At 44.5% G+C, this 23,872-nt stretch overlaps 1 protein-coding gene across 2 annotated transcripts in view; it reads right to left on the bottom strand.

Annotated features, from left to right (window-relative positions):
• The window catches only part of LOC129828726 (slit homolog 1 protein-like), a 193,016-nt gene extending 189,078 nt beyond the window's left edge, over positions 1–3,938 (bottom strand). For both annotated transcript variants that reach the window (XM_055889887.1, XM_055889888.1), the window contains exon 1: positions 3,391–3,938. In XM_055889887.1, the coding sequence (XP_055745862.1) occupies positions 3,391–3,593 (203 nt within the window). In that variant the 5' untranslated portion in view covers positions 3,594–3,938. The remainder of the gene's footprint in view (positions 1–3,390) is intronic.
• Between the last annotated feature and the right edge of the window lie 19,934 nt (positions 3,939–23,872).

The following is a 23,872-nucleotide window of genomic DNA, read 5'->3' as shown; positions in this document are numbered from 1 at the left end:
TTGTCAATTACTACAGGTCTGCAGATGTCCCCCGGTCACACACACAATGCAGTAACATGAGAGATAATTGGCTCATAATTGTTCGAGGCCTGAACAGCTCCAGTAGAGGTAACGCCTACAGGAATCTGACCCCACCTGAGGAAGCTCTCTCTGGGGTCATGACTAGGGTTGAATATTTTCCCGCTATTTTGCAAATGTTCCATCCCGAGAATAAATCACTTTTCTCCCAGGTAACCTGGTATTTCCCACCGAAACCAGAAGTGTCATTCAAATGCATTATAAATCATATAAATATGTCTGGATTTGATTAGAGCTTTGATCAGCATGAACATTCAACCTGATGCTACCTGAGCCTGATGAGTCATTAAATACATTTAATGAGTCATATATTAAATACATTTAATGAGTCATATATTTAATACATTGAATGAGTCATATATTAAATACATTTAATGAGCCATATATTAAATACATTTAATGAGTCATATATTAAATACATTTAATGAGCCCGAGCCCAAAAAAGCCCAGATGATTGTGTCGTTATCCAATAGGCTACATACATTATATAGGCTACTGTACATTATGCACGACAGAAAAACACAAAAGCCCATAGATGTAGCTAGCTATATGCTCTCCTCAGTAAACAAATGAAACTAGCCAGTAGGCTGACGTATTACTGTATACTGTATTATACCGTATTATGTGGACTGGAATTACACACATCATTCAAACCAGAAGAGAACACGTGATTCTGGTGCAGCACATGCTACCTACGAAGTTACCAGTACAGGCTAGTTGTATAATTAGTAGGCTGAAGCAAATATACCTTTCATGATATTTCCCCTAATGCTGTTAGCCTGTCTCCTCTTTCTCTTTCTATTGTTGCTTCATTCTTCCCTCGCTTCCAACAGTTAAATGAAATAAGTTTTGTTGTCCTTATCATCATCATTCTATTGATGTCCTTGAATAATATAGGACTAGAATTAGATGGAGAAGCCTTTCACTTCTCTTCAAGAAGATTGATGGTTATGGTCTGAATGAATAACTGCTGTAGGCCACTGCCATCGCGCCTTCTTCTCATAGTCTATTGCTAAAATAAATAATGTCCAGCAGGTTATTCTACTCTAGCTTATCCTTCTTGGGACTCCAAGAGCTAAGGAGTGTTTTTAAGGAGAGGCCAGCAGAGCACAGATGCTTGTGTATTGAGCAAGAGACAGGGGCTATAAATTAGAAGCTTATTATGCATAACCCATCATTAATTAGCTAAATATAAGGTTAATACCGCATTGAATGTATTACCTGAAAGAGGTAGGCTAGGACATCTATATATAGGGCTATATATGAATCTAGAACAGGGTTACTATTTTGAATGCAGTTTGAATAGAGTTGGAGAGAGAGAAAGACTGTGTTTGAACGTGCACTGATTTAAAGCAATAATAGTAGTGTTAGTCTGTTTTAAAACTCTGCAGGTGCAATTAAAAAATACATATTTACAATTAAAAAATACATATTTACAATTAAAAAATACATCTTTACAATTAAAAAATACATCTTTACAATTAAAAAATACATCTTTACAATTAAAAAATACATCTTTACAATTAAAAAATACATCTTTACAATTAAAAAATACATATTTACAATTAAAAAATACTACTTTACAAAAAACAAGGTGACCCTTGAAAGCCAGATGGAGATGGTAAATTAGATGCACATTCGTTCTATATATTACTGTATCATAGGCTATGCTGCAGCAAATAGAGGCCTACCTGTCAGAAGGGGAAAAAGTTAGCATGGTGAGATGATAAGTCTACTTGCATTGTGAACTGCGCTCCATACTGAGATGGGCTGTCTGTCCCCACCCTGAGGGTTGGTTCATCATGCAGAGGACGTAGAGAAGCCAGATTTGGACACCACATATAATTGAACAGGTCAATTTCACGACATGCTGTTCATACATGTATAAATAATGTATTATAATTTACCGGTTTCTCGCAGTTACACTATATATACAAAAGTATGTGGACACCCCTTCAAATGAGTGGATTCAGCTTTTTCAGCCACACCCGTTGCTGACAGGTGTATAAAATCAAGCACACAGCCATGCAATCTTCATAGACAAACATTGGCAGTAGAAGGGCCTTACTGAAGAGCTCATTGACTTTCAACATGGCACCGTCATAGGATGCCAGCTTTCCAACGAGTCAGTTCATCATATTTCTGCCCTGCTAGAGCTTTACCGGTCAGCTGTAAGTGCAGTTATTGTGAAGTAGAACATTTAGGAGCAACAACGGATGTGAAGTGGTAGGCCACACACGCTCACCGAATGGGACTGCTGAAGAACGTAGCTCGTAAAAATGGTCTGTCCTCGGTTGCATCACTCACTACTAAACTACCTCTGGAAGCAAAGTCATCACAAGAACTGTTCATCGAGAGATTCTTGAAATGGGTTTCCATGGCCGAGCAGCCGCACACAAGCCTAAGATCACCATGCACATTGTCAAGCGTCGGCTTGCTACCATTGGACTTTGGAGCAGTGGAAATGCGTTCTCTGGTGTGATGAATTCCGCTTCACCATCAGGCAGTCCAACGGACAAATCTGGGCTTGGCAGATGTCAGGAGAACGGTACCTGCCCCATAGTATAATGCCAACTGTAAAGTTTGGTGGAAGAGGAATAATGGTCTGGGGCTGTTTTTCATGGTTCGGGCCCCTTAGCTCTAGTGAAGGGAAATCTTAGCGCTACAGCATACAATGACATTCCAGTCTATTCTGTGCTTCAAATGTTGTGGCAACAGTTTGAGGAAGGCCCTTTCCTGTTACAGCATGACGATGCTCCTCGTTCACAAAGTGAGGTCCATACATAAATGGTTTGTCGAAATTGGTGTGGAAGAACTTGACTTGCCTCAACCCCATCGAACACCTTTGGGATGAATTGGAAAGCTGACTGTGAGCCAGGCCTAATCGCCCAACATCAGTGCCCGACCTCACTAATGCTCTCGTGGCTGAAGTATTATTGCTCAATGAACACTGATCCTTATTAGAAACAAATGAACCACTAACAGAACAGACCCCCAACCTTCAACCTTCAACCTGTGTCACGTCTGTCCATCTGCCTGTCAGTCTGTCTGTCTGCCTCAAAACACAAAGACATACAGTTTAATGGTTGATCATGCTGTTAACTCTGTGGGTTAAACGTCCCTGTAAATTCCACCAGGACAAACCAGGTACAGTATAACAGGCAGGTAGCTAGAGGTCTAGTTGAGAGTGTCATCATGACCAGATTCCACAGCACATGGAAGTGACACACACACACACACACACACACACACACACACACATACACACACACACACACACACACATGGTATATCGCAGAAGTAGATACTCACATTCTGTCTGTGTTGCGGGGTATATTCCGGGGCATAGTTTTGATGCCCAGCCCATGGCAGTCAACTGTGGTGCCACTGCAGGTACACAGGGCAGGGCATGCGCTGGCATAGCCTGTCACCAGGGCACAGAGAACCAGCACACACACCCAGTACCCAGGTAACCTCCCCACGCCTGCCCCAGAACAAGCTCCTCTCCCGGGCATGATCTCCACCACTGCAGCCTCCTGCTCCTCAAAACGTACTTCTCTACAATCAGTGTGTAGGCTCTTGTAGAATGAGAAAGAAATGTAACTGTTCCAACATAAAATGGGGCTAGAAATAAGTCCTCAGTTGGTGAGTAAAGCAGATTAGAGGTTTTAAATGTGCCTCAGTCTCATATTTCTTCTCCTGTTGGTGTTTCTGAAAGACTTGATCTTCTCTCCTTCTTTCCTGGTAAAGGGAACTATCCACCTCTCTCTTGTCTTAGTGGAGTTGTTCTGTTCTGCACTCGTTGGCTCACGTCTCTCTCCGTCCTGCTCTACTCTGCTTGTCTGGTGATGGGGGATTAGGGAAAGAGCAGAATGAAAAATAGTCTCTCTCTCTCTCTCTCTCTCTCTCTCACACACACACAGCAGTCATCCATCACTAGGATCTACTAATAGCAGACCCCTGACTCCCCCCTCCTCTCCTCCCTCCCTCCCTCCTCACACACCTCCCTTCAGAACCCTGCCTGAACTCTCTCATTCTCTCTCATTCTGTCTTCTAGTCCCTCATTTTCTCTTTTATTCTCACAACTCTCTCTCCGTCCTTTATTCTGTTTCATTCTCTCCCTCCTGTCTATTCTCTCTCTCCCAGGCTTGCCTCCATGCAGCCCCTATAGAGCAGAGAGTATTATCCTCAACTTAAGTCCCCAGCATCACAAAGAACTGTGTGTGTGTGTGTGTGTGTGTGTGTGTGTGTGTGTGTGTGTGTGTGTGTGTGTGTGTGTGTGTGTGTGTGTGTGTGTGTGTGTGTGTGTGTGTGTGTGTGTGTGTGTGTGTGTGTGTGTGTGTGTGTGTGTGTGTGTGTGTAAATACATACAGAATTTACATTTATGACATCACCTAACAAGGAATGGACATTAGTGGATTGTTGGTCCTTAGTGGTGGCTAGGAGGAGGTTAGTCTCCAACTTCTCTCCACACAAAGAAATTAACACTTCTGGTTTAAATACACCACCGGCTTGGCTCAATTTATCCTGTCTCTGCACAGCTCACTGTGTCTAACCCTCCACTTCATCACTTCCTGCTCTGTGGTGAAACCATCCCAACACCAACACTACAACAGAACCTGAACGTCCCTGGAACCCTAATCTCTGTCTGACAGAGAGAGGGGGGAGAAAGGGAGAGAGAGTGAGAGATGGAGGGAGTTGAGAGAGGGGTACTGTGCAAAAGAAGAGAGAGGGAGTGTGTGCTCCATCCTTCCCAGTCCTAGCCAGTCAGACACCACACATCGTAGAGAGAGAGACTCCATCTGGCCCAGCTAAAGTGTCAGTGGGGTCCTGATTACACGTAGAGGGTGGTGTTGAGGGAGTAATGAGGGTGTTTCTCTCTCTGTCTCTCTCTGCTCCCTCCACTCTCTCACAGAGCTGTGAATGGAATGCACACAGATACGCAACACACACCTCTGTTTGTCTCAGACATCAGAAGGAACGACACCAATTGGCACTTAAGAGGAGAATTGTCAAACAGCGGATAGTACCACAACTCATATAGGAAATAAAGGATGTCTCCGGCAGACTTGTCTAACTTTAGCTTCTGTAGTAATTGTGTAGTAATTTAGTAGTAACTAGAGCTCACCAGGGAGAGAACATAGAAGAGTGGTGTGAAGTTTTATTTTGAATCATTCTAAAATAACACTATGTATACCTGGAGGGTTGTGTATGGATAATACATGGTTGAATGGGTCTAACCTAGCATGTCTACAGTTAACAAACTGTGTCTGGAGAACCCATTCTAAATAAAAACCTGAGTTTTTTCAAATCAAATAACATTTTATTTTTCACATGCGCCGAATACAACAGGTGTAGACGTTACAGTGAAATGCTTACTGACAAGCATTTAACCAGCAGTGCAGTTTTAAAAAATACTTACAAAAAAGAGATAAGAATACCAAATAATTAAAGAGCATCAGTTAATAACTGTAGCGGGTGTATATACAGGGGGTACCTGTACGGAGTCAATGTGTCAATGTGCGAGGGGCACCGGTGTCGATGTTATCGAGGTAATATGTACATGTAGGTAGAGTTATTAAAGTGACTATGCATAGATAATAACAGAGAGTAGCAGCAGCTTAGAAGAGGGGGGGGCAACACCTGAGTTTTAGGTGGTAACTATGTACAGTAGTGAACATTGGTATGTCCAGCACGGTCACTGCTGTCCTGCTGTTCATTTACAGGACCTGAGAGAGAGAGCAGGAACCTGCTATACTTACAATACACAATACAACACAGATGTCCACAACGTATACTTGCCATACCAAACATGTAACAACTCAGACACCTGGTTTCAGGTCATCTTTACAAAAGGCTGAGCTTTTGTATCTCAAGTCCTCCATCTGGTGGTTAAACATTCAACTGGACTCAGTCACTACAGACCAGTCACTAGTTCCAGCATGCAGTTTAGCAGACAAAACTAAATTCACTAAATAGCTATAAATAATGAAATACTGAAACATGTACATTAAATATTACCAGTCCATGTTGTAAAATCTTCAATCATGGCCAAACTTCAGCATGACATGATCTCAGTTTAATACATGACCTCTGTTGAGGATCAATGTTTCACACAACCAATAACAACGACAGGAAATAAAGATGTGTCTTTGATGATCTTTTAATGTCAGTTTGTTGCATAGCTTCACATCAGCACCAATAATGACAGACGTTGTGTTGTACATGATGTCCTCCCAGACCCAGTAGCATGTAGAACATTCACAGATAACAGTTTAACACAGAGCTCTGTAGCTCAATAGTCAGACCAGTATCATGTCATCGTTTCATGTTGTAATGCTGCAGACACTGTCAGGGACATATACAGGTAAACGTTGACTCTGGAAAAGGACATTCTGACAAGGATTCAAGTTATTCACATTTACACCAAAGACAATAGTTAATGTTAGAAGATATGGTTGAATCTAGTGAGGATTCAGAGGTCAATATCTTTGAATGTTAAAATATGTAGAAACAGAGTACCAATGCAGATAAGCTTATACATGTAACAAAACTTTAGAATAAATCACATTAATATTGTAGCACAGATTGCAAACCAAAACATGTGTTTGTAACAGTATCAAAACAAAGAACATAAAAAATGTTGATTCCATAAAATATTTCATAAAACAAGTCGATGCAAATAACAGAATAAAACCGTGTGATCATTAAGACACATAGTGGTTGTACTCTGATAAAGTAAAAAACACAAAGAAAAGTCTTTAAATGTAAAAAGTAGTTTAAATAGAGAAAATCACAGTGTTGTAAATAAAGACTTTGTCTAAAGAAACTCACTCCTCATAAATAAACAGTGAGTTCACCAGTAGTAATAACACTATACATTCAGCTACTCCTAGACCTTTGACCTCTCACTCACATCTAGGACTCAGAGGTTATCCTTAACCCAACCACATATAGGACCCAGAGGGTTTCCTTAACAAGTTACCCAACCACATCTAGGGCCCAGAGGTTTTCCTTAACCCAACCACATATAGGACCCAGAGGGTTTCCTTAACAAGTTACCCAACCACATTTAGGTTCCAGAGGTTTTCCTTAAGACGGGACCTAACCAGGAACAACCCTAGTCATAGCCCTACATACAATGTTCCAAGACCTCACTCATCTCTCCCTCCATCTTTCTTTCACACTCATCTCAGTCTCTCTCCTCAGTCTCAACACATTAGAACAGCAACATTGATGATGCTACTGCCTCCACAGATATACAAACTGGAATACATTAAACTATCTCAATGGATCTACAGGCTAAATTAAAGATTATAAAATATCATGACTCACACATCAACTTTACTACTTTACTAATAGAACTTTAAGGTACTCAAAACACTTTGCTTAACTTACCACGTCTAGTCAATCTGAATTGAACCATCCTTTGTAATTTACTACAATGCAGATTAAACTCCTTAGAGATCCAGCATATTCCTACCTAACTGAGAAAATGCTGCCTACAGCTAAATAATACCAAAACTTAATACAAATAAAACCACTATTAGTCCACATTACATGATTTACACAGTAGTAACATTAACTCAAAATGCAGGTAAAAGTTTAAGAAACTTCACTATACCACCCCTATTAGTAACACACACACACACACACACACACACACACACACACACACACACACACACACACACACACACACACACACACACACACACACACACACACACACACACACACACACACACACACACACAGTACTGACCCCTCTACACACAGGGTTATCTATGGAGAGGTGTAGTGGTGTATAGTACTGACCCCTCTACACACAGGGTTATCTATGGAGAGGTGTATAGTACTGACCCCTCAACACACAGGGTTATCTATGGAGAGGTGTATAGTACTGACCCCTCAACACACAGGGTTATCTATAGAGAGGTGTATAATACTGACCCCTCAACACACAGGGTTATCTATAGAGAGGTGTATAGTACTGACCCCTCAACACACAGGGTTATCTATGGAGAGGTGTATAGTACTGACCCCTCTACACACAGGGTTATCTATAGAGAGGTGTATAGTACTGACCCCTCTACACACAGGGTTATCTATAGAGAGGTGTATAGTACTGACCCCCAACACACAGGGTTATCTATGGAGAGGTGTAGTGGTGTATAGTACTGACCCCTCTACACACAGGGCTATCTATAGAGAGGTGTATAGTACTGACCCCTCAACACACAGGGTTATCTATGGAGAGGTGTAGTGGTGTATAGTGCTGACCCCTCTACACACAGGGTTATCTATGGAGAGGTGTAGTGGTGTATAGTACTGACCCCTAAACACACAGGGTTATCTATAGAGAGGTGTATAGTACTGACCCCTCTACACATAGGGTTATCTATAGAGAGGTGTATAGTACTGACCCCTCTACACACAGGGTTATCTAAAGAGAGGTGTATAGTACTGACCCCTCAACACACAGGGTTATCTATAGAGAGGTGTATAGTACTGACCCCTCAACACACAGGGTTATCTATAGAGAGGTGTATAGTACTGACCCCTCAACACACAGGGTTATCTATAGAGAGGTGTATAATACTGACCCCTGTACACACAGGGTTATCTATAGAGAGGTGTATAGTACTGACCCCTCAACACACAGGGTTATCTATGGAGAGGTGTATAGTACTGACCCCTCTACACACAGGGTTATCTATGGAGAGGTGTAGTGGTGTATAATAAACTTAATACAAATAAAACCACTATTAGTCCACATTACATGATTTACACAGTAGTAACATTAACTCAAAATGCAGGTAAAAGTTTAAGAAACTTCACTATACCACCCCTATTAGTAACACACACACACGCACGCACACGCACACGCACACGCACACACACACACACACACACACACACACACACACACACACACACACACACACACACAGTACTGACCCCTCTACACACAGGGTTATCTATGGAGAGGTGTAGTGGTGTATAGTACTGACCCCTCTACACACAGGGTTATCTATAGAGAGATGTAGTGGTGTATAGTACTGACCCCTCTACACACAGGGTTATCTATGGAGAGGTGTAGTGGTGTATAGTACTGACCCCTCTACACACAGGGTTGTCTATAGAGAGGTGTATAGTACTGACCCCTCAACACACAGGGTTATCTATAGAGAGAGGTATAGTACTGACCCCTCAACACACAGGGTTATCTATAGAGAGGTGTATAGTACTGACCCCTCAACACACAGGGTTATCTATAGAGAGGTGTATAGTACTGACCCCCAACACACAGGGTTATCTATGGAGAGGTGTAGTGGTGTATAGTGCTGACCCCTCAACACACAGGGTTATCATGGAGAGGTTTATAGTACTGACCCCTCTACACACAGGGTTATCTATGGAGAGGTGTAGTGGTGTATAGTACTGACCCCTCTACACACAGGGTTATCTATGGAGTGGTGTATAGTACTGACCCCTCTACACACAGGGTTATCTATGGAGAGGTGTATTGTACTGACCCCTCTACACACAGGGTTATCTATGGAGTGGTGTATAGTACTGACCCCTCTACACACAGGGTTATCTATGGAGAGGTGTATTGTACTGACCCCTCTACACACAGGGTTATCTATAGAGAGGTGTATAGTACTGACCCCTCTACACACAGGGTTATCTATGGAGAGGTGTATTGTACTGACCCCTCTACACACAGGGTTATCTATAGAGAGGTGTATAGTACTGACCCCTCTACACACAGGGTTATCTATGTAGTGGTGTATAGTACTGACCCCTCTACACACAGGGTTATCTATGGAGAGGTGTAGTTGTGTATAGTACTGACCCCTCTACACACAGGGTTATCTATAGAGAGGTGTATAGTACTGACCCCTCTACACACAGGGTTATCTATAGAGAGGTGTATAGTACTGACCCCTCTACACACAGGGTTATCTGTGGAGAGGTGTAGTGGCGTATAGTACTGACCCCTCTACACACAGGGTTATCTATGTAGTGGTGTATAGTACTGACCCCTCTACACACAGGGTTATCTATGGAGAGGTGTAGTGGTGTATAGTACTGACCCCTCTACACACAGGGTTATCTATGGAGAGGTGTAGTGGTGTATTGTACTGACCCCTCTACACACAGGGTTATCTATGGAGAGGTGTATAGTACTGACCCCTCTACACACAGGGTTATCTATGGAGAGGTGTAGTGGTGTATAGTATTGACCCCTCTACACACAGGGTTATCTATGTAGTGGTGTATAATACTGACCCCTCTACACACAGGGTTATCTATGGAGAGGTGTAGTGGTGTATAGTACTGACCCCTCTACACACAGGGTTATCTATGGAGAGGTGTATAGTACTGACCCCTCTACAAACAGGGGTATCTATGGAGAGGTGTATAGTACTGACCCCTCTACACACAGGGTTATCTATGGAGAGGTGTATAGTACTGACCCCTCTTCACACAGGGTTATCTATGGAGAGGTGTATAGTACTGACCCCTCTACACACAGGGTTATCTACGGAGAGGTGTAGTGGTGTATAGTCCTGACCCCTCTACACACAGGGTTATATATGGAGAGGTGTAGTGGTGTATAGTACTGACCCCTCTACACACAGGGTTATCTATGGAGAGGTGTATACTACTGACCCCTCTACACACAGGCTTATCTATGGAGAGGTGTATAGTACTGACCCCTCTACACACAGGGTTATCTATGTAGTGGTGTATAGTACTGACCCCTCTACACACAGGGTTATCTATGGAGAGGTGTATAGTACTGACCCCTCTACACACAGGGTTATCTATGTAGTGGTGTATAGTACTGACCCCTCTACACACAGGGTTATCTATGGAGAGGTGTATAGTACTGACCCCTCTAAACACAGGGTTATCTATGGAGAGGTGTATAGTACTGACCCCTCTACACACAGGGTTATCTATGGAGAGATGTATAGTACTGACCCCTCTACACACAGGGGTATCTATGGAGAGGTGTATAGTACTGACCCCTCTACACACAGGGTTATCTATGGAGAGGTGTATGGGACTGACCCCTCTACACACAGGGTTATCTATGGAGAGGTGTAGTGGTGTATAGTACTGACCCCTCTACACACAGGGTTATCTATGGAGAGGTGTAGTGGTGTATAGTACTGACCCCTCTACACACAGGGTTATCTATGGAGAGGTGTATAGTACTGACCCCTCTATACACAGGGTTATCTATGGAGAGGTGTAGTGGTGTATAGTACTGACCTCTCTGCACACAGGGTTATCTACGGAGAGGTGTATAGTACTGACCCCTCTACACACAGGGTTATCTATGTAGTGGTGTATAGTACTGACCCCTCTACACACAGGGTTATCTATGGAGAGGTGTATAGTACTGACCCCTCTACACACAGGGTTATCTATGGAGAGGTGTATAGTACTGACCCCTCTACACACAGGGTTATCTATGGAGAGGTGTATAGTACTGACCCCTCTACACACAGGGGTATCTATGTAGTGGTGTATAGTACTGACCCCTCTACACACAGGGGTATCTATGGAGAGGTGTATAGTACTGACCCCTCTACACACAGGGTTATCTATGGAGAGGTGTATAGTACTGACCGCTCTACACACAGGGTTATCTATGGAAAGGGGTAGGGGTGTATAGTACTGACCCCTCTACACACAGGGTTATCTATGGAGAGGTGTAGTGGTGTATAGTACTGACCCCTCTACACACAGTGTTATCTATGGAGAGGTGTAGTGGTGTATAATACTGACCCCTCTACACACAGGGGTATCTATGGAGAGGTGTATAGTACTGACCCCTCTACACACAGGGTGATCAATGGAGAGGTGTATAGTACTGACCCCTCTACACACAGGGTTAACTATGGAGAGGTGTAGAGGTGTATAGTACTGACCCCTCTACACACAGGGTTATCTATGGAGAGGTGTATAGTACTGACCCCTCTACACACAGGGTTATCTATGGAGAGGTGTAGTGGTGTATAGTACTGACCCCTCTACACACAGGGTTAACTATGGAGAGGTGTAGAGGTGTATAGTACTGACCCCTCTACACACAGGGTTATCTATGGAGAGGTGTATAATACTGACCCCTCAACACACAGGGTTATCTATGGAGAGGTGTAGTGGTGTATAGTACTGACCCCTCTACACACAGGGTTATCTATGGAGTGGTGTATAGTACTGACCCCTCTACACACAGGGTTATCTATGGAGAGGTGTATTGTTCTGACCCCTCTACACACAGGGTTATCTATGGAGTGGTGTATAGTACTGACCCCTCTACACACAGGGTTATCTATGGAGAGGTGTATTGTACTGACCCCTCTACACACAGGGTTATCTATAGAGAGGTGTATAGTACTGACCCCTCTACACACAGGGTAATCTATGGAGAGGTGTATTGTACTGACCCCTCTACACACAGGGTTATCTATAGAGAGGTGTATAGTACTGACCCCTCTACACACAGGGTTATCTATGTAGTGGTGTATAGTACTGACCCCTCTACACACAGGGTTATCTATGGAGAGGTGTAGTGGTGTATAGTACTGACCCCTCTACACACAGGGTTATCTATGGAGAGGTGTATAGTACTGACCCCTCTACACACAGGGTTATCTATAGAGAGGTGTATAGTACTGACCCCTCTACACACAGGGTTATCTATGGAGAGGTGTAGTGGCGTATAGTACTGACCCCTCTACACACAGGGTTATCTATGTAGTGGTGTATAGTACTGACCCCTCTACACACAGGGTTATCTATGGAGAGGTGTAGTGGTGTATAGTACTGACCCCTCTACACACAGGGTTATCTATGGAGAGGTGTAGTGGTGTATTGTACTGACCCCTCTACACACAGGGTTATCTATGGAGAGGTGTATAGTACTGACCCCTCTACACACAGGGTTATCTATGGAGAGGTGTAGTAGTGTATAGTATTGACCCCTCTACACACAGGGTTATCTATGTAGTGGTGTATAATACTGACCCCTCTACACACAGGGTTATCTATGGAGAGGTGTAGTGGTGTATAGTACTGACCCCTCTACACACAGGGTTATCTATGTAGTGGTGTATAATACTGAACCCTCTACACACAGGGTTATCTATGGAGAGGTGTAGTGGTGTATAGTACTTACCCCTCTACACACAGGGTTATCTATGGAGAGGTGTATAGTACTGACCCCTCTACACACAGGGGTATCTATGGAGAGGTGTATAGTACTGACCCCTCTACACACAGGGTTATCTATGGAGAGGTGTATAGTACTGACCCCTCTTCACACAGGGTTATCTATGGAGAGGTGTATAGTACTGACCCCTCTACACACAGGGTTATCTACGGAGAGGTGTAGTGGTGTATAGTACTGACCCCTCTACACACAGGGTTATCTATGGAGAGGTGTATACTACTGACCCCTCTACACACAGGCTTATCTATGGAGAGGTGTATAGTACTGACCCCTCTACACACAGGGTTATCTATGGAGAGGTGTAGAGGTGTATAGTACTGACCCCTCTACACACAGGGTTATCTATGGAGAGGTGTATAGTACTGACCCCTCTACACACAGGGTTATCTATGGAGAGGTGTAGTGGTGTATAGTACTGACCCCTCTACACACAGGGTTAACTATGGAGAGGTGTAGAGGTGTATAGTACTGACCCCTCTACACACAGGGTTATCTATGGAGAGGTGTATAATACTGACCCCTCAACACACAGGGTTATCTATGGAGAGGTGTAGTGGTGTATAGTACTGACCCCTCTACACACAGGGTTATCTATGGAGTGGTGTATAGTACTGACCCCTCTACACACAGGGTTATCTATGGAGAGGTGTATTGTACTGACCCCTCTACACACAGGGTTATCTATGGAGTGGTGTATAGTACTGACCCCTCTACACACAGGGTTATCTATGGAGAGGTGTATTGTACTGACCCCTCTACACACAGGGTTATCTATAGAGAGGTGTATAGTACTGACCCCTCTACACACAGGGTTATCTATGGAGAGGTGTATTGTACTGACCCCTCTACACACAGGGTTATCTATAGAGAGGTGTATAGTACTGACCCCTCTACACACAGGGTTATCTATGTAGTGGTGTATAGTACTGACCCCTCTACACACAGGGTTATCTATGGAGAGGTGTAGTTGTGTATAGTACTGACCCCTCTACACACAGGGTTATCTATAGAGAGGTGTATAGTACTGACCCCTCTACACACAGGGTTATCTATAGAGAGGTGTATAGTACTGACCCCTCTACACACAGGGTTATCTATGGAGAGGTGTAGTGGCGTATAGTACTGACCCCTCTACACACAGGGTTATCTATGTAGTGGTGTATAGTACTGACCCCTCTACACACAGGGTTATCTATGGAGAGGTGTAGTGGTGTATAGTACTGACCCCTCTACACACAGGGTTATCTATGGAGAGGTGTAGTGGTGTATTGTACTGACCCCTCTACACACAGGGTTATCTATGGAGAGGTGTATAGTACTGACCCCTCTACACACAGGGTTATCTATGGAGAGGTGTAGTGGTGTATAGTATTGACCCCTCTACACACAGGGTTATCTATGTAGTGGTATATAATACTGACCCCTCTACACACAGGGTTATCTATGGAGAGGTGTAGTGGTGTATAGTACTGACCCCTCTACACACAGGGTTATCTATGGAGAGGTGTATAGTACTGACCCCTCTACACACAGGGGTATCTATGGAGAGGTGTATAGTACTGACCCCTCTACACACAGGGTTATCTATGGAGAGGTGTATAGTACTGACCCCTCTTCACACAGGGTTATCTATGGAGAGGTGTATAGTACTGACCCCTCTACACACAGGGTTATCTACGGAGAGGTGTAGTGGTGTATAGTCCTGACCCCTCTACACACAGGGTTATATATGGAGAGGTGTAGTGGTGTATAGTACTGACCCCTCTACACACAGGGTTATCTATGGAGAGGTGTATACTACTGACCCCTCTACACACAGGCTTATCTATGGAGAGGTGTATAGTACTGACCCCTCTACACACAGGGTTATCTATGGAGAGGTGTAGTGGTGTATAGTACTGACCCCTCTACACACAGGGTTATCTATAGAGAGGTGTAGTGGTGTATAGTACTGACCCCTCTATACACAGGGTTATCTATAGAGAGGTGTATAGTACTGACCCCTCTACACACAGGGTTATCTATGGAGAGGTGTAGTGGCGTATAGTACTGACCCCTCTACACACAGGGTTATCTATGTAGTGGTGTATAGTACTGACCCCTCTACACACAGGGTTATCTATGGAGAGGTGTAGTGGTGTATTGTACTGACCCCTCTACACACAGGGTTATCTATGTAGTGGTGTATAGTACTGACCCCTCTACACACAGGGTTATCTATGTAGTGGTGTATAGTACTGACCCCTCTACACACAGGGTTATCTATGGAGAGGTGTAGTGGTGTATAGTACTGACCCCTCTACACACAGGGTTATCTATGTAGTGGTGTATAATACTGACCCCTCTACACACAGGGTTATCTATGTAGTGGTGTATAATACTGACCCCTCTACACACAGGGTTATCTATGGAGAGGTGTAGTGGTGTATAGTACTGACCCCTCTACACACAGGGTTATCTATGTAGTGGTGTATAATACTGACCCCTCTACACACAGGGTTATCTATGGAGAGGTGTAGTGGTGTATAGTACTGACCCCTCTACACACAGGGTTATCTATGTAGTGGTGTATAATACTGACCCCTCTACACACAGGGTTATCTATGGAGAGGTGTAGTGGTGTATAGTACTTACCCCTCTACACACAGGGTTATCTATGGAGAGGTGTATAGTACTGACCCCTCTACACACAGAGTTATCTATGGAGAGGTGTATAGTACTGACCCCTCTACACACAGGGTTATCTATGTAGTGGTGTATAGTACTGACCCCTCTACACACAGGGTTATCTATGGAGAGGTGTATAGTACTGACCCCTCTACACACAGGGTTATCTATGTAGTGGTGTATAGTACTGACCCCTCTACACACAGGGGTATCTATGGAGAGGTGTATAGTACTGACCCCTCTACACACAGGGTTATCTATGGAGAGGTGTATAGTACTGACCCCTCTACACACAGGGTTATCTATGGAGAGGTGTAGTGGTGTATAGTACTGACCCCTCTACACACAGGGTTATCTATGGAGAGGTGTATAGTACTGACCCCTCTACACACAGGGTTATCTATGGAGAGGTGTATAGTACTGACCTCTCTACACACAGGGTTATCTATGGAGAGATGTATAGTACTGACCCCTCTACACACAGGGTTATCTATGGAGAGGTGTATGGGACTGACCCCTCTACACACAGGGTTATCTATGGAGAGGTGTAGTGGTGTATAGTACTGACCCCTCTACACACAGGGTTATCTATGGAGAGGTGTAGTGGTGTATAGTACTGACCTCTCTACACACAGGGTTATCTACGGAGAGGTGTATAGTACTGACCCCTCTACATACAGGGTTATCTATGTAGTGGTGTATAGTACTGACCCCTCTACACACAGGGGTATCTATGGAGAGGTGTATAGTACTGACCCCTCTACACACAGGGTTATCTATGGAGAGGTGTATAGTACTGACCCCTCTACACACAGGGTTATCTATGGAGAGGTGTATAGTACTGACCCCTCTACACACAGGGTTATCTATGGAGAGGTGTATAGTACTGACCCCTCTACACACAGGGTTATCTATGGAAAGGGGTAGGGGTGTATAGTACTGACCCCTCTACACACAGGGTTATCTATGGAGAGGTGTAGTGGTGTATAGTACTGACCCCTCTACACACAGGGTTATCTATGGAGAGGTGTATAGTACTGACCCCTCTACACACAGGGTGATCAATGGAGAGGTGTATAGTACTGACCCCTCTACACACAGGGTTAACTATGGAGAGGTGTAGTGGTGTATAGTACTGACCCCTCTACACACAGGGTTATCTATGGAGAGGTGTAGTGGTGTATAGTACTGACCCCTCTACACACAGGGTTATCTATGGAGAGGTGTATAGTACTGACCCCTCTACACACAGGGTTATCTATGGAGAAGTATATAGTACTGACCCTTCTAGACACAGGGGTATCTATGGAGAGGTGTAGTGGTGTATAGTACTGACCCCTCTACACACAGGGTTATCTATGGAGAGGTGTATTGTACTGACCCCTCTACACACAGGGTTATCTATGGAGTGGTGTATAGTACTGACCCCTCTACACACAGGGTTATCTATGGAGAGATGTATAGTACTGACCCTTCTAGACACAGGGGTATCTACGGAGAGGTGTATAGTACTGACCCCTCTACACACAGGGTTATCTATGGAGAGGTGTAGTGGTGTATAGTACTGACCCCTCTACACACAGGGTTATCTATAGAGAGGTGTAGTGGTGTATAGTACTGACCCCTCTACACACAGGGTTATCTATAGAGAGGTGTAGTGGTGTATAGTACTGACCCCTCTATACACAGGGTTATCTATAGAGAGGTGTATAGTACTGACCCCTCTACACACAGGGTTATCTATGGAGAGGTGTAGTGGCGTATAGTACTGACCCCTCTACACACAGGGTTATCTATGTAGTGGTGTATAGTACTGACCCCTCTACACACAGGGTTATCTATGGAGAGGTGTATTGGTGTATTGTACTGACCCCTCTAAACACAGGGTTATCTATGTAGTGGTGTATAGTACTGACCCCTCTACACACAGGGTTATCTATGGAGAGGTGTAGTGGTGTATAGTACTGACCCCTCTACACACAGGGTTATCTATGGAGAGGTGTATAGTACTGACCCCTCTACACACAGGGTTATCTATGTAGTGGTGTATAATACTGACCCCTCTACACACAGGGTTATCTATGGAGAGGTGTAGTGGTGTATAGTATTGACCCCTCTACACACAGGGTTATCTATGTAGTGGTGTATAATACTGACCCCTCTACACACAGGGTTATCTATGGAGAGGTGTAGTGGTGTATAGTACTGACCCCTCTACACACAGGGTTATCTATGTAGTGGTGTATAATACTGAACCCTCTACACACAGGGTTATCTATGGAGAGGTGTAGTGGTGTATAGTACTTACCCCTCTACACACAGGGTTATCTATGGAGAGGTGTATAGTACTGACCCCTCTACACACAGGGTTATCTATGTAGTGGTGTATAATACTGACCCCTCTACACACAGGGTTATCTATGGAGAGGTGTATAGTACTGACCCCTCTACACACAGTGTTATCTATGGAGAGGTGTAGTGGTGTATAGTACTGACTCCTCTACACACATGGTTATCTATGTAGTGGTGTATAGTACTGACCCCTCTACACACAGGGTTATCTATGGAGAGGTGTAGTGGTGTATAATACTGACCCCTCTACACACAGGGTTATCTATGTAGTGGTGTATAATACTGACCCCTCTACACACAGGGTTATCTATGGAGAGGTGTATAGTACTGACCCCTCTACACACAGGGGTATCTATGGAGAGGTGTATAGTACTGACCCCTCTACACACAGGGTTATCTATAGAGAGGTGTATAATACTGACCCCTCTACACACAGGGTTATCTATGGAGAGGTGTATAGTACTGACCCCTCTACACACAGGGTTATCTACGGAGAGGTGTAGTGGTGTATAGTACTGACCCCTCTACACACAGGGTTATCTATGGAGAGGTGTAGTGGCGTATAGTACTGACCCCTCTACACACAGGGTTATCTATGGAGAGGTGTATACTACTGACCCCTCTACACACAGGCTTATCTATGGAGAGGTGTATAGTACTGACCCCTCTACACACAGGGTTATCTATGGAGAGGTGTATAGTACTGACCCCTCTACACACAGGCTTATCTATAGAGAGGTGTAGTGGTGTATAGTACTGACCCCTCTATACACAGGGTTATCTATGGAGATGTGTATAGTACTGACCCCTCTACACACAGGCTTATCTATGGAGAGGTGTATAGTACTGACCCCTCTACACACAGGGTTATCTATGGAGAGGTGTATAGTACTGACCCCTCTATACACAGGGTTATCTATGGAGAGGTGTATAGTACTGACCCCTCTACACACAGGGTTATCTATGGAGAGGTGTATAGTACTGACCCCTCTACACACAGGCTTATCTATAGAGAGGTGTAGTGGTGTATAGTACTGACCCCTCTATACACAGGGTTATCTATAGAGAGGTGTATAGTACTGACCCCTCTACACACAGGGTTATCTATGGAGAGGTGTAGTGGCGTATAGTACTGACCCCTCTACACACAGGGTTATCTATGTAGTGGTGTATAGTACTGACCCCTCTACACACAGGGTTATCTATGGAGAGGTGTAGTGGTGTATAGTACTGACCCCTCTACACACAGGGTTATCTATGGAGAGGTGTAGTGGTGTATAGTACTGACCCCTCTACACACAGGGTTATCTATGGAGAGGTGTAGTGGTGTATAGTACTGACCCCTCTACACACAGGGTTATCTATGGAGAGGTGTATAGTACTGACCCCTCTACACACAGGGTTATCTATGGAGAGGTGTAGTGGTGTATAGTACTGACCCCTCTACACACAGGGTTATCTATGGAGAGGTGTATAGTACTGACCCCTCTACACACAGGGTTATCTATGGAGAGGTGTATTGTACTGACCCCTCTACACACAGGGTTATCTATGGAGAGGTGTAGTGGTGTATAGTACTGACCCCTCTACACACAGGCTTATCTATGGAGAGGTGTATAGTACTGACCCCTCTACACACAGGCTTATCTATGGAGAGGTGTATAGTACTGACCCCTCTACACACAGGGTTATCTATGGAGAGGTGTATAGTACTGACCCCTCTACACACAGGGTTATCTATGGAGAGGTGTAGTGGTGTATAGTACTGACCCCTCTACACACAGGGTTATCTATAGAGAGGTGTAGTGGTGTATAGTACTGACCCCTATATACACAGGGTTATCTATAGAGAGGTGTATAGTACTGACCCCTCTACACACAGGGTTATCTATGGAGAGGTGTAGGGGCGTATAGTACTGACCCCTCTACACACAGGGTTATCTATGGAGAGGTGTAGTGGTGTATTGTACTGACCCCTCTACACACAGGGTTATCTATGTAGTGGTGTATAGTACTGACCCCTCTACACACAGGGTTATCTATGGAGAGGTGTAGTGGTGTATTGTACTGACCCCTCTACACACAGGGTTATCTATGGAGAGGTGTATAGTACTGACCCCTCTACACACAGGGTTATCTATGGAGAGGTGTATAGTACTGACCCCTCTACACACAGGGTTATCTATGGAGAGGTGTATAGTACTGACCCCTCTACACACAGAGTTATCTACGGAGAGGTGTAGTGGTGTATAGTACTGACCCCTCTACACACAGGGTTATATATGGAGAGGTGTAGTGGTGTATAGTACTGACTGCTCTACACACAGGGTTATCTATGGAGAGGTGTAGTGGTGTATAGTACTGACCCCTCTACAAACAGGGTTATCTATGGAGAGGTGTATAGTACTGACCCCTCTACACACAGGGTTATCTATGGAGAGGTGTATAGTACTGACCCCTCTACACACAGGGTTATCTATGTAGTGGTGTATAATACTGACCCATCTACACACAGGGTTATCTATGGAGAGGTGTAGTGGTGTATAGTATTGACCCCTCTACACACAGGGTTATCTATGTAGTGGTTTATAATACTGACCCCTCTACACACAGGGTTATCTATGGAAAGGTGTAGTGGTGTATAGTACTGACCCCTCTACACACAGGGTTATCTATGGAGAGGTGTAGTGGTGTATAGTACTGACTCCTCTACACACATGGTTATCTATGTAGTGGTGTATAGTACTGACCCCTCTACACACAGGGTTATCTATGGAGAGGTGTAGTGGTGTATAATACTGACCCCTCTACACACAGGGTTATCTATGGAGAGGTGTATAGTACTGACCCCTCTACACACAGGGGTATCTATGGAGAGGTGTATAGTTCTGACCCCTCTATACACAGGGTTATCTATGGAGAGGTGTATAGTACTGACCCCTCTACACACAGGGTTATCTATGGAGAGGTGTATAGTACTGACCCCTCTACACACAGGGTTATCTACGGAGAGGTGTAGTGGTGTATAGTACTGACCCCTCTACAAACAGGGTTATCTATGGAGAGGTGTATAGTACTGACCCCTCTACACACAGGGTTATCTACGGAGAGGTGTAGTGGTGTATAGTACTGACCCCTCTACACACAGGGTTATCTATGGAGAGGTGTATAGTACTGACCCCTCTACACACAGGGTTATCTACGGAGAGGTGTAGTGGTGTATAGTACTGACCCCTCTACAAACAGGGTTATCTATGGAGAGGTGTATAGTACTGACCCCTCTACACACAGGGTTATCTACGGAGAGGTGTAGTGGTGTATAGTACTGACCCCTCTACACACAGGGTTATCTACGGAGAGGTGTAGTGGTGTATAGTACTGACCCCTCTACAAACAGGGTTATCTATGGAGAGGTGTATAGTACTGACCCCTCTACACACAGGGTTATCTATGGAGAGGGGTAGGGGTGTATAGGACTGACCCCTCTACACACAGGGTTATCTATGGAGAGGTGTATAGTACTGACCCCTCTACACACAGGGTTATCTATGGAGAGGTGTAGTGGTGTATAGTACTGACCCCTCTACACACAGGGTTATCTATGGAGAGGTGTAGTGGTGTATAGTACTGACCCCTCTACACACAGGGTTATCTATGGAGAGGTGTATAGTACTGACCCCTCTACACACAGGGTTATCTATGGAGAGGTGTATAGTACTGACCCCTCTACACACAGGGTTATCTATGGAGAGGTGTATAGTACTGACCCTTCTAGACACAGGGGTATCTATGGAGAGGTGTATAGTACTGACCCCTCTACACACAGGGTTATCTATGGAGAGGTGTAGTGGTGTATAGTACTGACCCCTCTACACACAGGGTTATCTATGGAGAGGTGTATTGTACTGACCCCTCTACACACAGGGTTATCTATAGAGAGGTGTAGTGGTGTATAGTACTGACCCCTCAACACACAGGGTTATCTATGGAGAGGTGTATGGTACTGACCCCTCTACACACAGGGTTATCTATGGAGAGGTGTATAGTACTGACCCCTCTACACACAGGGTTATCTATGGAGAGGTGTATTGTACTGACCCCTCTACACACAGTGTTATCTATGGAGAGGTGTATTGTACTGACCCCTCTACACACAGGGTTATCTATGGAGAGGTGTATAGTACTGACCCCTCTACACACAGGGTTATCTATGGAGAGGTGTATTGTACTGACCCCTCTACACACAGGGTTATCTATGGAGAGGTGTATTGTACTGACCCCTCTACACAGAGGGTTATCTATGGAGAGGTGTATAGTACTGACCCCTCTAAACACAGGGTTATCTATGGAGAGGTGTATTGTACTGACCCCTCTACACACAGGGTTATCTATGGAGAGGTGTAGTGGTGTACAGTACTGACCCCTCTACACACAGGGTTATCTATGGAGAGGTGTATAGTACTGACCCCTCTACACACAGGGTTATCTATGGAGAGGGGTAGGGGTGTATAGGACTGACCCCTCTACACACAGGGTTATCTATGGAGAGGTGTATAGTACTGACCCCTCTACACACAGGGTTATCTATGGAGAGGTGTAGTGGTGTATAGTACTGACCCCTCTACACACAGGGTTATCTATGGAGAGGTGTAGTGGTGTATAGTACTGACCCCTCTACACACAGGGTTATCTATGGAGAGGTGTATTGTACTGACCCCTCTACACACAGGGTTATCTATGGAGAGGTGTATAGTACTGACCCTTCTAGACACAGGGGTATCTATGGAGAGGTGTACTGGTGTATAGTACTGACCCCTCTACACACAGGGTTATCTATGGAGAGGTGTAGTGGTGTATAGTACTGACCCCTCTACACACAGGGTTATCTATAGAGAGGTGTAGTGGTGTATAGTACTGACCCCTCTACACACAGGGTTATCTATGGAGAGGTGTAGTGGTGTATAGTACTGACCCCTCTACACACAGGGTTATCTATAGAGAGGTGTAGTGGTGTATAGTACTGACCCTTCTAGACACAGGGTTATCTATGGAGAGGTGTATAGTACTGACCCCTCTACACACAGGGTTATCTATGGAGAGGTGTATAGTACTGACCCCTCTACACACAGGTTTATCTATGGAGAGGTGTAGTGGTGTATAGTACTGACCCCTCTACACACAGGGTTATCTATGGAGAGGTGTAGTGGTGTATAGTACTGACCCCTCTACACACAGGGTTATCTATGGAGAGGTGTATTGTACTGACCCCTCTACACACAGGGTTATCTATGGAGAGGTGTATAGTACTGACCCTTCTAGACACAGGGGTATCTATGGAGAGGTGTACTGGTGTATAGTACTGACCCCTCTACACACAGGGTTATCTATGGAGAGGTGTAGTGGTGTATAGTACTGACCCCTCTACACACAGGGTTATCTATAGAGAGGTGTAGTGGTGTATAGTACTGACCCCTCTACACACAGGGTTATCTATGGAGAGGTGTAGTGGTGTATAGT

This window comes from Salvelinus fontinalis, chromosome 30 (genome assembly GCF_029448725.1).
Source record: "Salvelinus fontinalis isolate EN_2023a chromosome 30, ASM2944872v1, whole genome shotgun sequence".
Lineage (NCBI taxonomy): Eukaryota > Metazoa > Chordata > Actinopteri > Salmoniformes > Salmonidae > Salvelinus > Salvelinus fontinalis.
This window is presented reverse-complemented; position numbering and strand designations above follow the sequence as displayed.